We start from the raw sequence: 25,150 nt of genomic DNA on the forward strand, positions 1-25,150 counted from the left end.
AAACTGATTTCCATCCACAGTGACACTTTATTACCAGTTCTTCCAGCCATACTCTTGAATTCCTTGACAAAATCGCGGCAATAATGTGTTTGCGAATTGCTAGCACACGATCGTCACTGCACAGTACATGCACAATACACACACACATCCACACGCGATATACAAACACGAGGTGCTGCAAACCCATTGAAAATTATTTTTAGTCTGGTCCTCAAGTACTCCACTGCGCATACTGCATTAATGTCTAATAGGTTCTTGACCGCACTGCATTAGACTTGTCACCAGTCCATCCATTATCGTAAATTAGAGCCTATATTTCGCCAGAAGTTTTTGGGCGATATTATTACGGAAACAGAAAACGTTAAAAATCCGGAATCCGCAAAAAAAATCCGCAGACGTTAGATTAAAATCTGGAAATCCGGAAAAATTCGGAAAAATCACACCCCTGTCTTGGTACCTTGATGAAAGCTTCATAGACATTCAACAGAGTGATGGGGTCTCCCTCCGCAACGGAAAACCTCCTCTTGGCTTGCTCCTACATACAGACAAAACAATATGATGCAATAATGCAACATTATTAAGCATGTCTCTTTGGAAGTGGCCACTGCAGGCCATCACCAATTAATTTTTCAAAGCCAGTTAATCTTCTCAAACAAACTATTGTTTCATAGTTTGAAAGTAAGGCTTCTTTAAGAAATCTTTAAGCAAGCTTCATTGTTCAGATATCTCATTACTCAACACTTACCGCTTTGCCCTTTTGGTTGGAAGGCGTCTGGAAGATGTTCTGTAGCTGCAGCAGAGCGGCTATACTCAGAATCTCCTCAGAGCAACCAAACTCGCCTACAATGGAATAAGAAGAAGATAGACCAATCAAGAAGTTAGAGGAGCTTGGCGGCCATTATGTCCTCCTGTCCAGGAACAGATGGGCCAAGTCAGTGTATTCTATTTGCAAACTGAGGGGCGTGGCCAATAGAGAGTGTAGGGGTAGGTGTGACATCCCCAATAATTTTCAGTCGACATTTGGAGCTTCAGTCGGCAAACGAACCATAAATTCACCAGGTCCAGGATTCCCTTATATGGTGTAGTTTTCAGGCAAATAACCAGCCATGAATAGCACCACCTAGTGTCAGATGTTGTCCAGTAATGCGGCATTGAAGAGCGCCCCCATAGGTCACATGGTGTCCAGCCCAGCACGTCTAGCCCAGTGCGTGCTCACAAAAAAACCCGTCAAATTTACATGTCCAATTCCTGTTCGAACCACAATTCACTTGTACAGTGAATCACTCCATGTGGTTCTACCAAATGTTTACAATAATGTACACTGTACTTGAAACCTGAGCCATTCTGCAGGCTTGAAAAGAAATTAAATCCTCAACCCATACTGCCCTGCCTGCTACTTTGTGTACCGCCCAAAACAGCCCAGAGCACTGTACGTTAAAGGATCCATCAGGGATTAAATACAATGTTAATGAATGTAGTACAGGTGCTAGTTTGGTCAATAAGGTACCTGAGACAAGCAACATCTTAGCAAACATTGGCTCCAGGGGAAACTCAGCCATGCGGACGCCCAGCGGCTGTGCCAACTTGGCATGATCGTCGATGCCTCCCAGGGCATAGAGCAGCTCCAGACCCCTGCGCATGGCACGGGAGGAAGGCGGAGACAGGAAATTGAAGCGTAGGACGTTGTCCACGCCGAGACACTTGAGCTGGAGGATCACGGTGCTCAGGTCAGTTCTGAAAACAGGAGTTACAGTTTTAACAACAGCTTCATGGTTTTTTTCTTCTTCTTTTAAGACAGCGCTAAAACAAATCTAAAGGTCAATAATTGTTTCGGTAGATGCTGTATAAATGGCTGTCTATGGAATAGCCGCTTGCATACCAGCGTCTATGATATTCGCGCAGATTCGGGGATTAATTATGCAAAACAAGACTGCGTCTTGACCTCCAGATTCTGACCATTCAGTGGGCGCCTTCTATCAAGTGTTCCGTAACCCAATGTTTTTTTTCAAAAACATGGCAGCTAAATTGACCAATCAACAGCTGAATCCACATTTCAGATCGGAGTTTCTAAAGTTGACTCCGATTGGCCAAATTCAAATTTGCATGCTAGGATATATCAGACGTTCCTTCGTGTGGCTCTGTACACATGAATGTCTGCTCCTCAGACTATATAAACGGTGGACTGGGTGGAATTTCACAAAGCATTGCTGTAAAAAACAAGGGACGTATTAAGCACATTCGGTGACCACCATCCCCATTATTTAATTATCTGCTGTACTTTTCCTGAAGTGTAAACTTGACTAGATCCACCAAAGTGGGAGACATTCCAACTTTTTGCTTATTAGTAATACATGCAGTACAAAGCACACAAGTATGCTCTTCATGTTGAGAAAGCATTCAGTTTGACATCTTCATACATGTGTGCAGAGTAATTCGGCAACAGCCAGTTTCTGCGATGGCATCAGGCTCGCGGGTGAATCGCGCTCAGGTAGTACACATGTACTCCGGACTCCTTCGACCAACAGGGTTACCAAAATGCGTGCGCACCTCGTCTTTATGCACGCAAGCGTAACACCTTCGCAATAACAGCTTCTAATTCTGGTCACCGGATTCCGCTATACAGATGTTAAGTTGGTGAAAAGAGGTATGGATTTGCACTGTGTAGGATTCCGTTAAAAGGCCTATTACTAAGAGAATAATTGTGTGCTTGGCCTGTTTTAAGCACTATGTTTAAGACCGGTTGGAGTCTGGATGCTGATAATTACCCGAGCCGGTAATTATCAGCATCCAGACTCCAACCAGTCTTAAACACAGTTTTTAATACTGGCCAAGCACATATTCATTCCCGTTCATAAATACCTTTTCGGTCAAAAATCTAAACATTTGGTCCAAAAGTCAAAACAAGTCAAAAATGATAAATTTCCAACAAATTTACCTCATGTTTTTCGGAACACCCCTCAAGCTACATTATGGTACCGGTATGTCCCTCTCGCGAGAACACTGTAAACGAATCATTACTGCTTGATGTGGCACAGAATGCAGCTGTACCAGTGTAGTGTGAATTGAGGACCATGAAATACCGACTCACCAGTAGTATTACGCATGCCTACGTGAGGATTGTGAACGTTCAACCAATAAAAGGGTAAAAGGCACCGAATTTCATATAGGAGTCCAAATTTCATGTGACACTGGAAAAGCGTTTTAGACCAGCCAGCCGGTCTTTATCAACCAGCCACGTGACGGGCTCTCGACCAATAGAAGTGGGTCAACTGTCTGAGGTATTTATGAAACAAAGGTAACTCTGGCGACTTGTGACTCATATTGTTGGGACACAAAATAAAATAAACAATGAGAACCAATACGGGCAAACTGTGTATCCCTCCTGCCAGAGCTTTCAAAATGGTAAAAAAAGCAACAACTACTGTTCGTGCACAAAGGCCATTACCACATACAGCTCATTCCATCATACCTCTGCATCTCTGGCACGGTAGTCGTCTTAAGATTCTGATAGTCCTCCTCCGTATACAGCCTGTAAGCCTTGCCGGACCTGATGCGGCCGGCTCGTCCCGCCCTCTGCTGGGCAGAGGCTTGAGAGACGGGCACGACGACTAGCCCGGACAGACCCGTCTTGGAGTTATAGGCCCGCAGCTTGACAAAGCCACTGTCGATCACTGAATTGCAAGGATGAAGAAAAAAGATTGTTACTGTGAGACTGGCATGGCTTTCTTTGCCTTCTACTTTTGTTACGCCCTGTTTATAGACCTAATTTTCATGTCACAACGGATGCGCCTTAATTGTACCGCAAATTGAGTGGTTAACGCAGCAAATAAACAGGAATATGTATATGGGTCAATCCATAAATTTGGGGTCGAAAAGTGTGACATTTTATGTATCCCTGTTACACCTGACCTGGGCAATTCCACTTATGAAAGGCAGTGTAATGTCCGTAACAGAGCCAATTTACCCTTGATATCTAATTAATGATTCAGAGAAATGACCCAAAACTCCTAGTCCGTAATCTCCTTGACCGTTACTGGTTAATGGATGTAGAAGATTTGAAAAAAAAAAGTTTCCAGTTTATTCACTGAGCTCTTACAAGCTCTGTTATTGACATTACATAACAATGGAGTTGCCCGCCTGTGAAATTTGCCATGTGGGTATCATTAAAATTGACTTCAAACTTGTTTTTAATTTGTTTGGCAGGTCCTTTGCTATGCATAATCACTCTTGGAGATAGAAGGCGTTAAAGAAAGTGTTCAGAATTTAAAAAAAGAAATCTTATATATCAGCTGTAACAGGAACACGGACAAAATTGGACCCTAAATTTATGGAACGATCCGTGCATTTGAGTTTATCTGAATTGTTGACTGGTTGTATTTAATTGGCAGACATAGGCTGAAGGCCACACAAGATGGAAACTTAGCTCTCTCATCATTCGTCCTCAAATACGGACATGTTCTTTCTCCTCTCATATGATTCCTTGGGAGTTTGCAAAACCAAGGATTTGGCTTCGAGTGTGGCTTGAGGTCATTTAAAGGACCTGAATTGAAAGACTTTGCTTTCTCAGCATGCTTCAGCACGATCAACTGTTATAACACTAACCCTAACCGAACTCAACCCATCAAAGTCCAACAGCAGGTTTTGTTTAAATCCGTTGGGATAGGTACAGTACCCCTAAACTGATGGTCTTTTACACTGGGTTTGGCATACCTCCAGAAACTAAGTCCGACAGTGTGTGTGTACAATTTCCCATGTGGGTGTTGGAATTTGTCTGGATGAGTGGGTTCCTGGTAAACTATGCTGGGGAGTTAGGGTTAATGTGTGGCCAAAGTTTTGGAGTACTTCGATTTGATTTGAACGTAAAAAATAGGCTTCGGTATGAATTACAGTCATACAGGGGATACGGTCATGCAGAATTTAAGGCTGGTAAGTATCTCCCAAAACTTCATTTAGGCAACACAAAAACCAAGGCTTATCGTCACTCCGATGTTAACTACAGTTCACTGGTCCAACTATAGTCAGGCAAAGGTAAAATATAGCGTGGGGAAGCCTTAATTCACACAAAGAAATCCAGTAAAATGTAAAAATCCATATTGTATCATTTTTGAACGAAAACAAAACTTCTCCCAAATGGCTGCAAATATTCAGAGCTTCTGTTGCACAACTACAAACAAAGCGTGAATCTCTTGTAGTCACCTACCGTAACCGATGCCGTTGATTGTAATCGATGTCTCCGCGATATTGGTTGCTATGACAACCTTTCTGGTATTGCGGCCGATCCGTTCAAACACTCTCATCTGTTCCCTGCCGGGCAAGTTGGCGTACATGGGCATGGCCGACATCTTCATGTGGTCCGGGGGTAAGCTTTTAATTTGTTTTCTGGAAATATTTATAAGAAAATTCATATTTTTTTTTTATAATACAAAGCTTGGGTTTGTATGTCTGTCAATGTTGCAGATCTATGGGGGTGGGCAGGGGGTCTAACCCACTTTGGCTGCAAAAAATAGGAAAACCATGCAGAAAAAGTGATGTGTGCCTGCTAACCCTTTTGGCAGTTAACACCCCTCCCCCGACCCATTGCTGGATCAGCCCTTGCTTTACATCATGGAAAGGTACAACTTTTTTCCAAAAAAAGGAATTACATGTACAATCTTTTCATTTGGTAATTTCAGATGTCGGTGAAGCCCCAGTCACACATTCACGGTTTGGAGTTACGGATATCCACGGTTTAAAATTTGTGATAAACCGTGGGAGTACCGTATTCATCCTTAGTACCTCCGTGGTTATCCATCATCTTCCTTGGGTATTCGTGGAGGGGCTATGGAAGTTTGAAACTTTTCATACCTTCCGTGGTGAACCATCATGAAAATTAATCCGTAGAGCAACCCTGGGACATTCATAGGACAACTGTTTTTGTTCGTAGTGTTATCATTCGTGCATATTCTTGGGTATTCGTAGCTCAGTCATGGTAGAAATCTCTACGGATTCGCTACAAATATCCTACAGATATGCCCAGGTTCTGCTAAGGTTGTACTTTGAATATCCATTCTTTATTTGCAGGAGAACCTTGGTCATCCGTGACCCAATCGCAGACAACCGTGGCAGTACGTCATTATTATTAGTTATACCATTGATATTCTTCAACAATCCATCTATATTCTTGACAAACCGTGGTGTATTCGTAGAGAAACCGTTCAACAGTCGTGGCTTTCCATCCTGAAACCGTAGTGCAGTCTTCGGTAAGAGCATTTCTCAACGAATCCCGACGGTTCATCGTGATCAACTGATTCTTGGCAAACCGTGGATATTTGTAGCCCCAACCGTGAATGTGTGACTGGGGCTTTAGGTCTAAGTACACAATTGGTGAATGATTTTGAACAAGGAAAATACACTTTAAAGTTAAGTATGCTGCATTCTTCGTATAGGTCCTTAAAACTCCACAAAACATTTGAAGGATTTGCCCTGGTTATAATGGACCTTGATGCCCTTTGAAAGTGAAAATAATTTTTTTAAAAGTAACATTTCTGAAATTTCATTGCGAAAAAAGGGACTAACTATGAGGGTAGTTTTTCTTTGTTGAGAAATGGGCAAATCTGTATAAATGAAACTTGTGAGCAAAACTATCGGATGGGTCAGATGTTGCAGAATTACAATTATAATTGATTTGTCACCCTATTATCCATTCACATGTGGACCAGGGCAGGAATTGAACCCGGGCCACAGAGATGGAAGGCGAGGAAAGAGCCACTGCGCAAAGCCGTACTCCTGTTAAAAGCACTTACATGAGCATTTCCATGACTCCCTCAACCTCTTCCTGTCCAGTCACAAATGCAAGGATGTCTCCGGCAGGCTCCGACTGATGCAGCTTCATAATGGTCTCTACTGTGGCCTTGAGATAGTCAGGTACTGGGCTGAAGGGGGAAAAATGCAGATAATATAGGAGATGAAATTAGTAAACAAGACCAATCATCGTGTCTGTGCAACAAGGTCGTATCTCCTAAAATGGACCGTACGTGAAACGTGAGTTTCAGAATGTCAAAAGGTTGTACTTAAAATAACTTAACATAATCCGGATATACACGCAAAGTCAATGGACGTCGAGATACAACATTGTTGCACGGAGCGTATTCGCACGAGATACGTCTTTGTTGCACAATAGAGTTACGACCTTGTTGCACTGACGCAACGAAAACGTCAAGCACTCGTGGAGCAAATAACTGCCAGTGTTAAAGTCACGTCAAAGTCACAAGACAATCACAAGTCCATCACAAGACTATCACAAGATCATCACAAGTGTACCACAAGACCATCACAAGTCCATCACAAGACTATCACAAGATCATCACAAGTGTACCACAAGTCCATCACAAGTTTCCGGAAAAAAACTTAAATCACAAGTCCTTTCACAAGTCCAGTCACATGATACAGGGGCTGAAGAATAACAAAGAAATGCTTTTGTCACAAATAATTTGAATAACTTGTGACTTGGCTCAAGAGGAAACTCAAACGTGATGGACTTACACGTATGAGGACTTGTTATGGCCTCGACTGCAAACTTGATATTAAAATGCGAATGTTAAAGGAATCCCCCCCCCCCCAGAAAGCATCTAAAGATGTATGCACATTAAAGAGCACTCTACGTAGGGGGCAAGATTTGCTAAAAAATGATTGATATGATTATGTATAACGATCAGTCTTAGAATAATGTGACAACATGTAAAGTAAAAAAAAAAGTAAAGTCTGTCACAAGCCAATATGGCCCATCAAGCAGGCGTTTATCTCCGGTTTCAGAAACACAAAACGACCGAGAATATTTCTGTTCCCCCGGATGGGATGCTAGTCCATTGCGGGTTACTCCCCGGCTAATGCAGGTACCCATTTTTACTCCTGGGTGGAGAAAGGCAAGTGGGGGTGAATTGGCTTGCCCAAGGACACAACATATGGCCAGCAGCTGGATTCAAACCCCTGACCCTCTGATCATGAGTCACAAATCCTAACCACAAAGACTCACTCCTCCCTTTAACATGTAAAGAAGGTTGGTTATTATTTTTCTTTTGTTTAGTTTTTTAAGTCTAACTGACCTTATGCTGTAGAAGATATCAACAGGAAACGTTCTTCCTTCCACCGTGAGAATCGCTGCAGTATCTAGGCTGGAAAAACAATTATTGAAACAAATTGAAATGAGGGGGGTTGTTTCATATAGCTGCACATACATACTGAAAAACAGGGAACAAACAAAACAGACTACTAGTTCTAGTATCACCCCAAGTGCCCTGCATGTTACTCCCTGTACTGCCCAAAACCGCCCCAGTACTGTGTTGACTTATGGAATTATCAAGGAGTATTAAACAATGAGTGAGGAAACAATCAGATAACTAAATCTTGGATTTTTTTATCAGATGTCTCAGTCAAAAAGTGATTTACTTTAATATTTCTAGGCAAAATAACAACAGAAAAAACAAATCTATTTTTTGTTTGTAAGTGAAACCCCAAAACAGCATGCGGAATGAATCTTTAAATGTTTTATACACGAAGCCAGAAACTATACGCACAGGGGAGGTGTGTATTATTTACCTTGCATTGTCACTTTCGTTCTGATTGAAGAAATCTCGGAAGGCCTCGGCGTCCAGCGTCGCCGACGCAATGACAATTCTCATTTCGGGCCTCTTGCGCTGAATCTTCTTGAGCAATCCCACGGCGATGTCCGTGTGCAGGGTTCTCTCATGGGCTTCGTCCAGCACGATGATGCTGCAGAACGCAACAAAGCGAGAGTGGGAACAGGTAACAGACTTATGAGGAGAATATTTTCACAAGACCAGAATTTCACGTGACCAGAATTTCACAAGATCAGTGTGAATCATAGCTGTAGTCCAGTACTTTCCCATGAGTACCAGTATTAGAACAAGGTTATTCTTTTCCATGAGTACAAACCTCAGAACGAGTACATTTTATGGAGTATGAGTACATTTTATGGAGTATGAGTACATTTTAATGAGTGCGAGTACATTTTAATGAGTGTGAGTACATTTTAATGAGTGCGAGTACATTTTAATGAGTGCGAGTACATTTTAATGAGTGCGAGTACATTTTAATGAGTGCGAGTACATTTTAATGAGTGCGAGTACATTTTAATGAGTGCGAGTACATTTTAATGAGTGCGAGTACATTTTAATGAGTGCGAGTACATTTTAATGAGTGCTAGTACATTGTAATGAGTACGAGTACCTTTTAATGAGTGCGAGTACATTTTAATGAGTGCGAGTACATTTTAATGAGTGCGAGTACATTTTAATGAGTGCGAGTACATTTTAATGAGTGTGAGTACATTTTAATGAGTAGGAGTACATTTTAATGAGTACGAGTACATTTTAATGAGTACGGGTACATTTGAATGAGTACGAGTACATTTTAATAAGTAGGAGTACATTTTAATGAGTGCGAGTACATTTTAATGAGTGCGAGTACATTTTAATGAGTGTGAGTACATTTTAATTGAGTAGGAGTACATTTTAATGAGTACGAGTACATTTTAATGAGTACGGGTACATTTTAATGAGTACGAGTACATTTTAATGAGTGCGAGTACATTTTAATGAGTGCGAGTACATTTTAATGAGTGTGAGTACATTTTAATGAGTACGAGTACATTTTAATGAGTGTGAGTACATTTTAATGAGTACGAGTACATTTCCACGAGTACAATGACTTTTCCATGAGTGTGAGCACATTGTAATGGGTACACATCCTCACAAGGATTTTCTTGCAGTCAAACTAGGCATTTAACATTCTAAAGCCTATCAAATGGTACAAAATGGATTTCTTCTCATACGTACTGGTACTTCTCCAAAAAATGCGTGTTAAGTTCCAATGTTAAAAAGTTTTCTGTGATAAAAGAGTTGGAATTTGCCAGGAGTACGATTAGGAGTAAACAACACTGATGCGAATATAAGAAAACACATTCTTGCCTATACTTGGTCAGCAATGGGTCGTTCATCATTTCTCTCACCAAATATCCATCCGTCATGAACTGAAAAACACGCAAATAATATACCAGTGAGGGCTATATTTGCAAACAAAAGGACAGATCAGGGGGGGGGGGGATGGGAGCAACTCCTCCCCTCCCCCCCCCCCCCAACCAACGCTAATTAGTGATATAATGGAAACAAATTTCAAGTTCACTGCATGATGACATTACATCACTCAATATTGCAAACTACATCAAAATCCACCCCCCCCCCCCCCATTTTGGTGGATTTTGGGGGACTTGGTCAAGAAGGCCTGGCGTTCCTCAATATCGATGGAGTATGATGGACTTGGGCCTAATGGCCTGAAGCAGTGCTAGGGGTATCCGATTGATTTTGCCTAGCTTCCTGTACTGCTATTGTGATAAAAGCCATGTTTAGCAAGTCCATGAATGTCAACCAGTGCATCAGCGGTGGATTCCATTATGTCATGTGCAGTTTTGTATTGGACGCACAGTGATTGATGGATTTTGATGGACTTGGTCCAGTTCCTACTAAAAGACGATAGGGAGTTAGAGTTGTTTCTGTATTCAAAGCATTAACCCTCCTGGTGTCAAAACATTCACAGTCAAAAAAAAATCAATCCTATATCCTGCCATGCCTTTTACACAGGCCCGTCACCAACAGTCAAATCATAATTCAAGCAAGTACTCTGACTAGTCAAATTCAGTCAACAGACAAAAGCGGGCAAGTGGTAGGCACAGCTGGTTTAAGCATAGCTGGTAAAGCATAGCTGTATCAAGTTACATTTTAAACAGTCACAGCCAGTCAATCCTGCTTTATGTAGACTGGGAGCTCTTAAATGTTGAATAGTCACTTAATTGACTTTGACTGAAAGGAAAACTTTGCACATAATGCATGTTTGCATGGGGGGGGGGGGTGAATGACTCCATTTGATCAAACCTACCTTAATCTTGGTTGCATTAGGGTCTGTGCAATCTTCAAAGCGGATGGAGTATCCTACTTCATGGCCGATGATGGCCCCTCTCTCCTCAGCAACTCTCTGAGCTACCTGCAAACAACACACACACACATTCTTATTATATAGTTGTGGAGACTACACACGATTTGTCCCATGGTACAATGGGGATGGGGACTCCCTGTGACAGCATCTACACTCCTTGGCTGGGTGATACCTCCATGCACCCTCTGTAGCCCACCCTTCCTCCACTAGGTACATGTACAGGGAATCATTTACTCACTGTGACAGCATCTACTCTCCTTGGCTGGGTGACACCCCCATGTACCCTCTGCAGCCCAGCCTGCCTCCACTAGGTACATGTACAGGGAATCATTTACTCACTGTGACAGCATCTACTCTCCTTGGCTGGGTGACACCCCCATGCACCCTCTGTAGCCCACCCTTCCTCCACTAGGTACATGTACAGGGAATCATTTACTCACTGTGACAGCATATACACTCCTTGGCTGGGTGACACCCCCATGAACCCTCTGCAGCCCACCCTTCCTCCACTAGGTACATGTACAGGGAATCATTTACTCACTGTGACAGCATCTACACTCCTTGGCTGGGTGACACCCACCACGTACCCTCTGTAGCCCACCCTTCCTCCACTAGGTACATGTACAGGGAATCATTTACTCACTGTGATAGTAGCTACTCTCCTTGGCTGGGTGACACCCACCACGTACCCTCTGAAGCCCACCCTTCCTTCACTAGGTACATGTACAGGGTATCATTTACTCACTGTAACTGGCTACTCTCCTTGGCTGGGTGACACCCACCACGTACCCTCTGTAGCCCACCCTTCCTCCACTAGGTACATGTACAGGGAATCATTTACTCACTGTGACAGCATCTACACTCTTGGCTGGGTGACACCCACCACGTACCCTCTGTAGCCCACCCTTCCTCCACTAGGTACATCACAGTACAGGGAATCATTTACTCACTGTGACAGCATCTACACTCTTGGCTGGGTGACACCCACCATTTACCCTCTGTAGCCCAGCCTGCCTCCACTAGGTACATGTACAGGGAATCATTTACTCACTGTGACTGGCTACTCTCCTTGGCTGGGTGACACCCCCATGAACCCTCTGCAGCCCACCATTCCTGCACTAGGTACATGTACAGGGAATCATTTACTCACTGTGACAGCATCTACTCTCCTTGGCTGGGTGACATCCCCATTCACCCTCTGTAGCCCACCCTTCCTCCACTAGGTACATGTACAGGGAATCATTTACTCACTGTGACAGCATCTACTCTCCTTGGCTGGGTGACACTCACCACGTACCCTCTGTAGCCCACCCTTCCTCCACTAGGTACATCACAGTACAGGGAATCATTTACTCACTGTGACAGCATCTACACTCTTGGCTGGGTGACACCCACCATTTACCCTCTGTATCCCAGCCTGCCTCCACTAGGTACATGTACAGGGAATCATTTACTCACTGTGACAGCAGCTACTCTCCTTGGCTGGGTGACACCCACCACGTACCCTCTGTAGCCCACCCTTCCTCCACTAGGTACATCACAGTACAGGGAATCATTTACTCACTGTGACAGCAGCTACTCTCCTTGGCTGGGTGACACCCACCACGTACCCCTCTGCAGCCCAGCCTGCCTCCACTAGGTACTGGGGTATCTGGGTGCTTTTCCCGCATCCTGTCTCACCAACAATTACGACAGCCTTGTATTTTTCAAGAAGGTAAAGGATGTGGTTTCTGTGCTGATTAAACCAAAAACAAGAATAAATCACTGTCACTTCACTAGTAAAACTCAGAAAAAAGACTATAAAGCACTGACAACATGTTCAGGTTGGTAAAATCATCATTTTTGGCTCTTTGGGGAAAAAAAGTGTTTGCCTATTTAGAATTAACTCATTTGTGGAATCTGGGCTATAACGTTCTGGTGACTTGCACTCCAATGCCGTATAAAGGTTATATTTTGTAAAGTAATTATTAAATTATTGATTGAAGTAATTTTTTTTATTATCGCGTTTGATTCAGACAAACAATTTGCAACTTGAAAAATGAAAAATGAACAATCATTATCTGTGTGTCTTCTTACACCACAAAGTCACACACATAATACCGGAGGTCAACATCACGATTGGACAAGACATATTTTCTAACCATTTTGTATACCACCTCTAAACAAACTCTTACATGTGACAACTCAAATAATTGTCACTTTTTAGCTGTGGGATAGCAGCTCAACAATTCATCATGTCTCTCCGTTAGTCCGTTAGTTAGTTAGGCCAAAACAAAAATTGTTCTGCTTCCGATTACATGGCATTTGAACATAGGGAAGGTAGGTAGGGAATGTTTTGTTTGTTTTTTTTTGCAATTTTTTTTTGTGCACGATCATATGGAGGTGTCCATGTGTTGTCAAGGGTCAATGGTAGAAATTGATGGTTTTCAGGGTTTTCCCCTCATTTTTCCCCATAAAAAAATTAGGGTAAGGGCTGTCAGAATAGGGTAGGTAGGATAACCGGATGCAGAACTATTTTTTTTTGGCCCTAGTAACAAACGTTGACATTATCTATTGCTCCTACACATTTTGACCGATTTCAACCAAACTTTGTCAAAAGTAGCAGTAGCCAAGCCCCAACATGTCACATGATAAAACTGGGGTCAAAGGTCATCATGGGATGACTGAGGTCAAAAACCCGAATTTTTTAAAACTCAAAACACTACTTCTTCCAGATATTACATGGCACAATCACATGACTCATGCATGAGCATGAATTTGTTGGCCCGCAGCTTCCAAGATATTTGCGATCGAGCTTGTTAATGCATTTTTTTTGTCTGCTTTAGCTTTCTTTATTTATTCAAAGCTACATGTATTTCATCCGTTGACGTACCTTGAAAACTGGAAGTCGCTGTCTCTGTTGTTCGATGGAGATAGCAACGTAGGGATTGTAAATGGCGCATTCTCCGCTACCTTCGCTGACCTGTGACCTTTCTTCTGTCAGTCCAGCGCCTGGTTTGTCTGTACCTAAAGATTGAATTCAAGGCGGAAAACATCATCATTACTTTCATTAGGCTTAAACAAACGACAGCTTGGTTCTCCTATGCATATAGGCCTATGCACATGCATACAGGAAAACTATCGATTGTGGGCTAGATGAAAGAAAACCACTTTCTTATGCATTAGAATAGAAATTTAGTATGCCTTACATCTGAGTAAACAACTACTAATTGGATATCATCGATTTAACTACAAGTGAACCCTGATGAATCCCAAAATAATTATGTGAACTACACATTTGAAACACAGCAAAGCTGACTAAAATATGAAGAAAAAAAATGATGATTTCGGCAGCGGTGATGAGGCCAAATTTCTAATTAATTTCTTAAATTCAATAGGCTAGGCCTAATTTTAGCCTTCCTTATAGGCTTTTTGAAAATGTTAAAAATGATTTTTAATAGGCGTAGTACATGTAGTACATGACTATTCAAATTACCAATCAACAATGTGTGCAAAGATATAAATTGAGGGAATCACATAAAAATTGTAACTTGTACTCGGCCCGATTGTGCACAAATTGCCTGGTTTTAATCGCTTGTCCAGACCCAAGACATGCATACAAGAAGTAGGATGGGACGCCCTATGATCGCGGTACTTATCATGTTTCTCGCTCGGAATAGAGGTTGCCCACTAAACTTCCCAAATTGTCCTGTCTTTTGTGTTGTATAGCCTAACACTTTCTTTTCAAATTGATAGGCCTATCAAAGTATAAATCAAAACAAATCCTACAGTGGTGTGATTTATCCCGTGTACGATGCCTGTGAAAAATAAACATACTCGGAGTATGGGAATGGAGGACTCCTATTACTGCGGTAGGCGGGAAGTGGTTTTTGTAAAGATCTCAACATTTTTCTTCATAGTTAATGTTTGAACAAAACATCCCCTGAATAAAGTCTGATATTTTCCCTGTATGTTCAAGTTGATTAAAGACTATATGCCTGAAGAATGATTTCTTACGACCCTGCCCCTCCTCCGAAAGGAGAACAAAAATAATTGAGACAAGTCTACTGACTGGGGATTGAGGGCGCCATTCTCTTTACACAGTGTGCCGTTTAATTTTTATGCGCGCTGTCCTTTATTTTGATCCCATAAAAGTTTTTACGATTTTGCGGTGGAAATATTGTCCTTAGACGTCATTTTGCATTTGCAGCTGTAGAAATGGCATGATTGAATGGGAACCAGACAGTGGAACTTTCATGGATAGAGCACTATTAAGGATTTATGTTAAATATAGACAGTACCCCCCAGTTTTAGCAGATACAGTGAGGTAAAATTTGCAAGTTTTGGAAAACATGAAAAGTTATTGAAAATCATTAAATAAAAGTCCTGAAAAAATACAACATTTGTAACAGTGTTTAATCATCCTTTTTATACAACTCTGCAGAAATTCCAAAAGTCCTTAATGCCTGGTGAACTGGATAAAAATCACCACTTGAAGGAGTTTTGGCAACGCAAAAAAAGAGAAATTTCCTATGCCGCGATGATAGAATTGCCACGATAATAGAAAGTCTGACTATACATGTACAACTTACACGACGGCTGAACAAGATCATGAAGATGCATGGAAAGATTCCCATTTCTGGCAATCACTCATTTTACCCTTCAGTGACCTATCATCAGCCATCAGAAAGTGATATGTCTTAAAAAGTCAAATTTAGGGCAATCATGTATAGGGCCCGGTTCCTATAAGGGAACAAAATCCTCTTTTAATTTATTTGAACTACAATGACCTACCATACTAGTTGGCGACATTAAGAACAAACAGGTATATGTATGTGATAAAGAGCAGGATTTTGAATTTTTGAGGGAAATTTGGGGGTAAATGACGATGACAATGACAAAACGCAACACGACAATAAAGATGGCGATCACTGCACAATGTACCGTGAGCGTGCAAGGCGCGCTGAATTGCACGGCACCAACACTGACCAGCCGTAAACCGCCTAGGAAAATCGATATTTCTACCCCAAGTCTTAAGAAACTGTTTACAAAGTATCCCCAAAAAGGGGGCCAAACTGTCATACATATATTGAGAGAAGTCTGCTTTAGGCCAAAAAAAAAAAGTCTCCGGTTTTTGGTATGGAGCTTGCCCAAAAAGTGGTGCGGCGACGCGGCTTTTTTTTTTTTTTGGCTTCAAATGTCGGCTGATGACTGCAAATGGTGCCCGACTAAACTTAGTGCAAATATATGGGAGTCCAGAGAGGCATCATAAAGCTTATTCTCGATCATAACCCCATCTAAAAACACGTTAAAATTGTGCAGCAGCAGGATTCCAGTCAAACCAGTGAGTTTGGCGGTTTTGAGACATCATCTTGTATTGAAAAAAAACCTTTTTCATTTTGCCGACGTGCATGGCTACGGCGACGCGCGCGCATACCAGACACCGGAGACTTTTTTTTTTGGCCTTAGGTTGAAAATGTCATTTTTGAGTAATAAAAAAAGGCAGTGGATATTTAGCCGGAGACGGCAAACCTTTAGTAAACGTTACATGTATCTTGCCGGATATGCACTGAACATGCGCAGTTACTGTTTTTTCCGGTGACAAATTTTAGTCTGGCTCCATGCCGACATTATCGTTGTAACTTCGTATTCACAAGATGGGAATCAGACCATTTTACAATTTCGGACTTTTTTTCCCTTTAAAAAAATCCTCCACAGCCACAAATCTGAAAAAGAAAATGTAGGCCTAAACTCTGCAATAAAATGTTTGAGACATGTTAAAATAATAAAAGAAGAATATTCTTATATTTGGGGGATGGGGGGAAAAAAACCTTAAGTAAAAATTTGGCCAGCGGGGATCGAACCCGGATCTTCCCGCTCATGAGATCCATTGCTTATGATGTCCACTAGGGCCAAGTTCGGGCAAGGACCATTAGTCGACTAGTGGTTGATTTGTGACGTACCTTACACCTGCGCACTGGTAGCAACGTGCGAACGTCTCTAGTCAAATGCTGGTCAAAATGTCATCGCAAAACTTCTGGATCCTGGCTCTCTGCTAGCGTTATGAATGCGCGCGGCTGTTGGTTACCAGCGAAGCAACCAACCCCAGGCTGGTTCCAAATAGTCGACTAGCGTAGTCAACCATCGTCGACTAGACAGAGTTCGGGCAAACGTTAGTTAACCATTGGTCAACTATAGTCCTTGCGCGAACTTGGCCCATGCCACATCATCAAATTTCAAAGTTGATTTGATAGTTGTACATTTTGTAGAATTTACTTTATCTTAAAGAGCTTTCAAAATTTAATTAAACAAATGGTCTCCTAACTTCATAGGGCAAGCAGTTCTCACATTATTGCAATTTAAAAGTTGCTTTTTTTTACCTTAAAATGATGCTCGATTTGGCTGAAATAAATGTGACCTCGTCAGTTGATTATGTGTACAAACGTATGGGAAATTTACACACATAACGGCATCGCTGTTTGGGGGAATCCACAACTTTTTTGGGCAATGTGATTTAATAACAAACCAAACTTTCTAAGGTCAACTACATGTACACCCTGCAATTCTCTTTTATTGATGTTTGGAGCTAAGCGAAGTAAATAAACTGCCAAAGACCCCCGATAATAAATGCTCCCAATTCTAGAAACTCAGGAAAATAAAAACTCTCTGATGAGGTGTTCGAGACACAGGGACCAAGACACTCATCAACTTTTTCCTTATTTCATCATCTTTAATTTTCTGTTCAATTTTTTTAAGTTGGGGTTATCCAAAAACTATTCGAGCATTAAGATCATTAATATGATTGTTTTTGTACAACACGTTGGTCATGTATTAATTGTCGCCCGGTACTACACCGAACTGTTGGGCACATGCATGATTTGCATAGCTATCTGTAGCTTGATGGATTCAATTTGACAAAGTATGGGTAGATGATGCTAGCGCTACAGCGTAACAATATTATTCGAATCTCGGTCATCTCTGGCCGTAAATAAATCATTGAGTGAAATTACTCGACGTGTATCCACGGTAAAACAATGGTGGGTTGGTCCAAAAAGTACTCTGACAGCCTAAATAATAATAAGATGACACAGGGACAATTTCAAGATTTGCCAAAACCTGGTAAAAACAATGCAAACTAGACATATGTTTGTGGACAAACTGAACATAGGGCTGTTTCGGCATTATGTTACAGACTGATACATTGTAGGTAATGCAGGTGTAGTAAAAAGAAAATGCAAATGTAGATTTATAGGCTGTAGAAAATGCAGCTTTAATGTGAGTGAGATGTCATGTCAAGACGTCATCATGACGTCAGTTGGATTTATGTATACGACATGGCGGCTTAGGTTCATACCAAGCTACAACCAAATTGGATAGTATTGTGCTGCAGACAGACCGTATAATAGCATAATGGCCATTTAATGTTACGTAAAACTCCAATTGTAGCAGGTCTTCATTCAAGGTTTCTCCCCAGTTATAAATTGTAAAGAGTTTCCTTGTAGTGATTTATTTTATTCATTACCCCTCGAAGCCAGCGATGCGGGCTTAGTTCGTATTAATGTGCTCAATTATAATTGTATAGGGGTGTTTACAAAATAAAGGAAACTGAGAGCAATCTAAGATGGCATTGGCGGAAGTCAACAAAAGGCGAAATGCAAAAGATCAGTATTTAAAACCAATGCAATCACATGTGTCTGAACACTTTTACAGGATCAAAATAAGGACAGCTGCGCGTCACCCAAAAAATATAACGGCACACCGTATAAAGTGAATGGCGCCCCCATTCGCCAATCAGTAGACTTGTCTCAGTGATTTTTGTTCTGCTTTAGGGGAAGTTGGACACTTATATTTCAAATATATATCACACGTTTTATTCTACAAGCCACTTTGGGAACTATTTTAAATCCGATCAACTATAAACTCAGCATAGTCATTAACCATCATCTGAAGATGTACGTGTATGCCGAAACTTTTCGTCATCGTGACGTCATCAGGGGTCACGTGACATCTATTTATAGATTCAATTTTTACAGCCTTATAACTATAGAACTATTTGACCAATTGATCTCAAATTTGGTAGGTATACAGACAGGGAAGTGTTATAAATGAAAATTGATATGTCAAGGTCACGTGACCTTCACTTCCGGTTTTACCGGAAGTGGTAATTTTAGACCCCTATATCATATCTCATGAATTATTAATCTGATTGGGTTGAAGCTTCACATTGATACAAAGCTATATTGACAGATAATTATATTGCATTATTATTACTGTGCACTTAATTATTGTCATGCTATGACATCATGCATATTTAATGAGGCAATATTTACAGTCCTATAACTATAGAACCATTTGACCGATTGATCTCAAACCTGGCAGGTATAAAGACTGGGAAGTGTTACAGATAAATATTGGTATGTCCGGGTCATGTGACCTCTACTTCCGGTGTTACCGGAAGTGTTAATTTAAGACCCTAATTATCATATCTAATGAATTAGAAATTTAATTGGGTTGACAACTTATATTAGTATTAAGCAGCATTAAAGGATAAATATGTAGCATTATTATTAATGGGCAGTTTAATGTTTTCATGTTATGACGTCATGCATATTTAATGAGGTAATCTTTATAGTCCTTTAACTTTAAAACTATTCGACCGATTGATCTCAAACTTGGTAAATATATAGACAGGGAAGTGTTATGAATGAAAATGTATATGTCAAGGTCTCGTGACCCTTACTTACGGTTTTTACTGGAAGTGCAATTATGTAAGATAATAATTTCAATTTTAAAAGTTAGAGGTTTTGGAAAAAATCATTACATTATTTTCTACTATCCAATAGACAATCAAAAACAAGTTGGGAACCGCTCTGTGGTTGTTCAGTTACAACCACATCTAGTTTCTTCTTATTCTGTTTTCAGAAATGAAGAGTGTCGTGACACCATCCAAGACATCAAGTTCCTTCTGGTCTGTTTTTGTGCAGTTCGTCCAGTGTGTCTGTCCCATTAACCCTGCCCTGTCATCTCATTTCATTCCTTAGTGTGTTCAGTTCATTCCACATTCACTCCAACATTTCATCTCCTAAATATCATATGAATAAAAGTTGTTACATGTGAGCTGAAGTTGTTATATGTGAGCTAAAGTTGTTATATGTGAGCTGAAGTTGTTTTTTGTGAGCTAAACGTGTTCTGTGTTAAAGCTATTTTGTTCTAAAGTTACAAAGCTGAAGTTGATTGCCAATTCAAAGGCAAAGATTACTTGCTGAAGTTGATTGCCAATTCAAAGGCAAAGATAACTTGCTGAAGTTGATTGCCAATTCTAAGGCAAAGATTACTTGCTGAAGTTGATTGCCAGATCAAAGGCAAAGAATACTTGCTGAAGTTGATTGCGAATTCAAAGGCAAAGAATACTTGCTGAAGTTGATTGCGAATTCAAAGGCAAAGATTACTTGCTGAAGTTGATTGCCAATTCAAAGGCAAGATTACTTGCTGAAGTTGATTGCCAATTCAAAGGCAACGATTACTTTCTGAAGCTGATTGTCAATTCTGAGCTAAAGATTACAAAACTGAAGTTGATTGTCAATTTGTAGCCAAAGATGAGTATAGGCTGTTATGTACTTTTGCATTTTTTTTGCTAAAGAAGGATTTTTTGTCATATTTGGATAGAGTTTACCTTCCTCAGCCAGAAATCCATTGGTAACATTTTTTTCCATCTACCATGTAGCGGCCATCTTGGATTTCAAAATGGCCGCCATTTCGAACCTAATGTGTATCATAACTTCGGACCTGATTGTCATATGAAGTCCATTTTGGTGGCATAACCCATGTTTTTAATATCAAGGAACCCACATAAATCATTGTTGATGGGATACTCCAAATGGATGGCAGCCATCTTGGATATTTCAAAATGGCCGCCATTTAGTACCTAATTTGTATCATAACTTCAGACCTGATTGTCATATGAAGTCCATTTTGGTGGCAAACCCCATGTTTTTGATGCAAAGGAACCCAAGTAAATCATTGTTGATGAGGTACTCCCAATGGATGGCAGCCATCTTGGATATTTCAAAATGGCAGCCATTTAGTACCTAATTTGTATAATAACTTCGGACCTGATTGTCATATGAAGTCCATTTAGGTGGCAAACCCCATGTTTTTGATGCAAAGGAACCCAAGTAAATCATTGTTGATGAGGTACTCCCAATGGATGGCAGCCATCTTGGATATTTCAAAATGGCCGCCATTTAGTACCTAATTTGTATCATAACTTCAGACCTGATTGTCATAATAATGAAGTCAATTTTGGTGGCAAACCCCATGTTTTGATGCAAAGGGACCCACATAAATCATTGTTGATGGGGTACTCCCAAAGGATGGCAGCCATCTTGGATATTTCAAAATGGCCGCCATTTAGTACCTAATTTGTATCATAACTTTAGACCTGATTGTCATATGAAGTCCATTTTGGTGGCAAACCCCATGTTTTTGATACAAAGGAACCCAAGTAAATCAGTGTTGACAGGGTACTCCCAGTGGATGGCAGCATCTTGGATATTTCAAAATAGCTGCCATCTAGGGTTTCATTCAAATAATAACGTTGCACCTGAATGTGGTACGAAGTCCATTTTGGTGGCAAATGTCATACTTTTGATACCTAGGAACCCAAGTAAATCATTGTTGAGGGAGTACTCCCAATGGATGGCAGCCATCTTGGATATTGTGGTGGCACACCCCATAAATTTGATACCATTGGGAATCTACACATGTAATCGGAAGCAGAACTATTCTTTTATTTGGCCTTACTTGCTGAAGTTGATTGCCAATTCAAAGGCAAAGATAACTTGCTGAAGTTGATTGCCAATTCTAAGGCAAAGATTACTTGCTGAAGTTGATTGCCAGATCAAAGGCAAAGATTACAGGCTGAGGTTGATTGCAAATTCAAAGGCAAAGATTACTTGCTGAAGTTGATTGCTAATTCAAAGGCAAAGATTACTTGCTGAAGTTGATTGCCAATTCAAAGGCAACGATTACTTTCTGAAGCTGATTGTCAATTCTGAGCTAAAGATTACAAAACTGAAGTTGATTGTCAATTTGTAGCCAAAGATGAGTATAGGCTGTTATGTACTTTTGCATTTTTTTTTGCTAAAGAAGGATTTTTTGTCATATTTGGATAGAGTTTACCTTCCTCAGCCAGAAATCCATTGGTAACATTTTTTTCCATCTACCATGTAGCGGTCATCTTGGATTTCAAAATGGCCGCCATTTCGAACTTAATGTGTATCATAACTTCGGACCTGATTGTCATATGAAGTCCATTTTGGTGGCATAACCCATGTTTTTAATATCAAGGAACCCACATAAATCATTGTTGATGGGATACTCCAAATGGATGGCAGCCATCTTGGATATTTCAAAATGGCCGCCATTTAGTACCTAATTTGTATCATAACTTCAGACCTGATTGTCATATGAAGTCCATTTTGGTGGCAAACCCCATGTTTTTGATGCAAAGGAACCCAAGTAAATCATTGTTGATGAGGTACTCCCAATGGATGGCAGCCATCTTGGATATTTCAAAATGGCCGCCATTTAGTACCTAATTTGTATAATAACTTCGGACCTGATTGTCATATGAAGTCCATTTTGGTGGCAAACCCTATGTTTTTGATACAAAGGAACCCACATAAATCATTGTTGATGGGATACTCCAAATGGATGGCAGCCATCTTGGATATTTCAAAATGGCCGCCATTTAGTACCTTATTTGTATCATAACTTCAGACCTGATTGTCATAATAATGAAGTCAATTTTGGTGGCAAACCCCATGTTTTGATGCAAAGGGACCCACATAAATCATTGTTGATGGGGTACTCCCAAAGGATGGCAGCCATCTTGGATATTTCAAAATGGCCGCCATTTAGTACCTAATTTGTATCATAACTTTAGACCTGATTGTCATATGAAGTCCATTTTGGTGGCAAACCCCATGTTTTTGATACAAAGGAACCCAAGTAAATCAGTGTTGACAGGGTACTCCCAGTGGATGGCAGCATCTTGGATATTTCAAAATAGCCGCCATCTAGGGTTTCATTCAAATAATAACGTTGCACCTGAATGTGGTACGAAGTCCATTTTGGTGGCAAACGTCATACTTTTGATACCTAGGAACCCAAGTAAATCATTGTTGAGGGAGTACTCCCAATGGATGGCAGCCATCTTGGATATTGTGGTGGCACACCCCATAAATTTGATACCATTGGGAATCTACACATGTAATCGGAAGCAGAACTATTCTTTTATTTGGCCTTACTTGCTGAAGTTGATTGCCAATTCAAAGGCAAAGATAACTTGCTGAAGTTGATTGCCAATTCTAAGGCAAAGATTACTTGCTGAAGTTGATTGCCAGATCAAAGGCAAAGATTACTTGCTGAAGTTGATTGCGAATTCAAAGGCAAAGATTACTTGCTGAAGTTGATTGCCAATTCAAAGGCAAAGATTACTTGCTGAAGTTGATTGCCAATTCAAAGGCAACGATTACTTTCTGAAGCTGATTGTCAATTCTGAGCTAAAGATTACAAAACTGAAGTTGATTGTCAATTTGTAGCCAAAGATGAGTATAGGCTGTTATGTACTTTTACATTTTTTTTGCTAAAGAAGGATTGTTTGTCATATTTGGATAGAGTTTACCTTCCTCAGCCAGAAATCCATTGGTAACATTTTTTTCCATCTACCATGTGGTGGCCATCTTGGATTTCAAAATGGCCGCCATTTCGAACCTAATGTGTATCATAACTTCGGACCTGATTGTCATATGAAGTCCATTTTGGTGGCATAACCCATGTTTTTAATATCAAGGAACCCACATAAATCATTGTTGATGGGATACACCAAATGGATGGCAGCCATCTTGGATATTTCAAAATGGCCGCCATTTAGTACCTAATTTGTATCATAACTTCAGACCTGATTGTCATATGAAGTCCATTTTGGTGGCATAACCCATGTTTTTGATGCAAAGGAACCCAAGTAAATCATTGTTGATGAGGTACTCCCAATGGATGGCAGCCATCTTGGATATTTCAAAATGGCCGCCATTTAGTACCTAATTTGTATAATAACTTCGGACCTGATTGTCATATGAAGTCCATTTTGGTGGCAAACCTTGTGTTTTTAATACCAAGGAACCCACAAAAATCATTGTTGATGGGATACTCCAAATGGATGGCAGCCATCTTGGATATTTCAAAATGGCCGCCATTTAGCACCTAATTTGTATCATAACTTCAGACCTGATTGTCATAATTATGAAGTCAATTTTGGTGGCAAACCCCATGTTTTGATGCAAAGGGACCCACATAAATCATTGTTAATGGGGTACTCCCAAAGGATGGCAGCCATCTTGGATATTTCAAAATGGCCACCATTTAGTACCTAATTTGTATCATAACTTTAGACCTGATTGTCATATGAAGTCCATTTTGGTGGCAAACCCCATGTTTTTGATACAAAAGAACCCAAGTAAATCAGTGTTGACAGGGTACTCCCAGTGGATGGCAGCATCTTGGATATTTCAAAATAGCCGCCATCTAGGGTTTCATTCAAATAATAACGTTGCACCTGAATGTGGTACGAAGTCCATTTTGGTGGCAAACGTCATACTTTTGATACCTAGGAACCCAAGTAAATCATTGTTGAGGGAGTACTCCCAATGGATGGCAGCCATCTTGGATATTGTGGTGGCACACCCCATAAATTTGATACCATTGGGAATCTACACATTGTTACCCTGATGGAAGGCAGGTTTCTCTGGGAAGAATGTTTCAAACCACTTGGAACAATACTTGGAGTGTTATTACCTCATTATGATCAACAGCACGATAATAATGACTGCTGGATATGATTGGACTGACTGTAACCTGACTGTACAGATCAGAAGCAACCCATGCAGACTTGGTCTAAACCACTGTGTTCAACCGTTTTTCCCAGGCACCTGATAGCACTGAAATTGGTGTGAATCAGAGTTGTAAAGAGCCACTAATTTTTGTGACTCGAGTCGAGTCGAGTCAAGTCAAGTCATTTTAAAGAAGTGAGTTGAGTCCAGTCGAGTCATTAGTTTAAGAAATTTGAGTCGAGTCGGGTTGAGTCAAATATTTACCTGAGTCAATTCGAGTTACGAATATTTGA

At 40.6% G+C, this 25,150-nt stretch overlaps 1 protein-coding gene across 1 annotated transcript in view; it reads right to left on the reverse strand.

The window, feature by feature from the left end:
• The window catches only part of LOC119745128 (probable ATP-dependent RNA helicase DHX35), a 39,070-nt gene that overhangs the window by 6,787 nt on the left and 7,133 nt on the right, over positions 1–25,150 (reverse strand). Inside the window, exons 2-13 of the mRNA XM_038221355.1 lie at positions 13,859–13,992; positions 12,551–12,721; positions 10,930–11,034; positions 9,966–10,027; positions 8,575–8,748; positions 8,082–8,150; positions 6,783–6,911; positions 5,201–5,379; positions 3,470–3,671; positions 1,508–1,734; positions 746–840; positions 458–535 (exon numbers count right to left, since the gene is read on the reverse strand). Of these exons, the coding sequence (XP_038077283.1) occupies positions 458–535; positions 746–840; positions 1,508–1,734; positions 3,470–3,671; positions 5,201–5,379; positions 6,783–6,911; positions 8,082–8,150; positions 8,575–8,748; positions 9,966–10,027; positions 10,930–11,034; positions 12,551–12,721; positions 13,859–13,992 (1,625 nt within the window). The remainder of the gene's footprint in view (positions 1–457; positions 536–745; positions 841–1,507; positions 1,735–3,469; positions 3,672–5,200; positions 5,380–6,782; positions 6,912–8,081; positions 8,151–8,574; positions 8,749–9,965; positions 10,028–10,929; positions 11,035–12,550; positions 12,722–13,858; positions 13,993–25,150) is intronic.

Source organism: Patiria miniata, unplaced genomic scaffold, assembly GCF_015706575.1.
Source record: "Patiria miniata isolate m_02_andy unplaced genomic scaffold, ASM1570657v1 HiC_scaffold_12, whole genome shotgun sequence".
Taxonomy (NCBI): Eukaryota; Metazoa; Echinodermata; class Asteroidea; order Valvatida; family Asterinidae; genus Patiria; species Patiria miniata.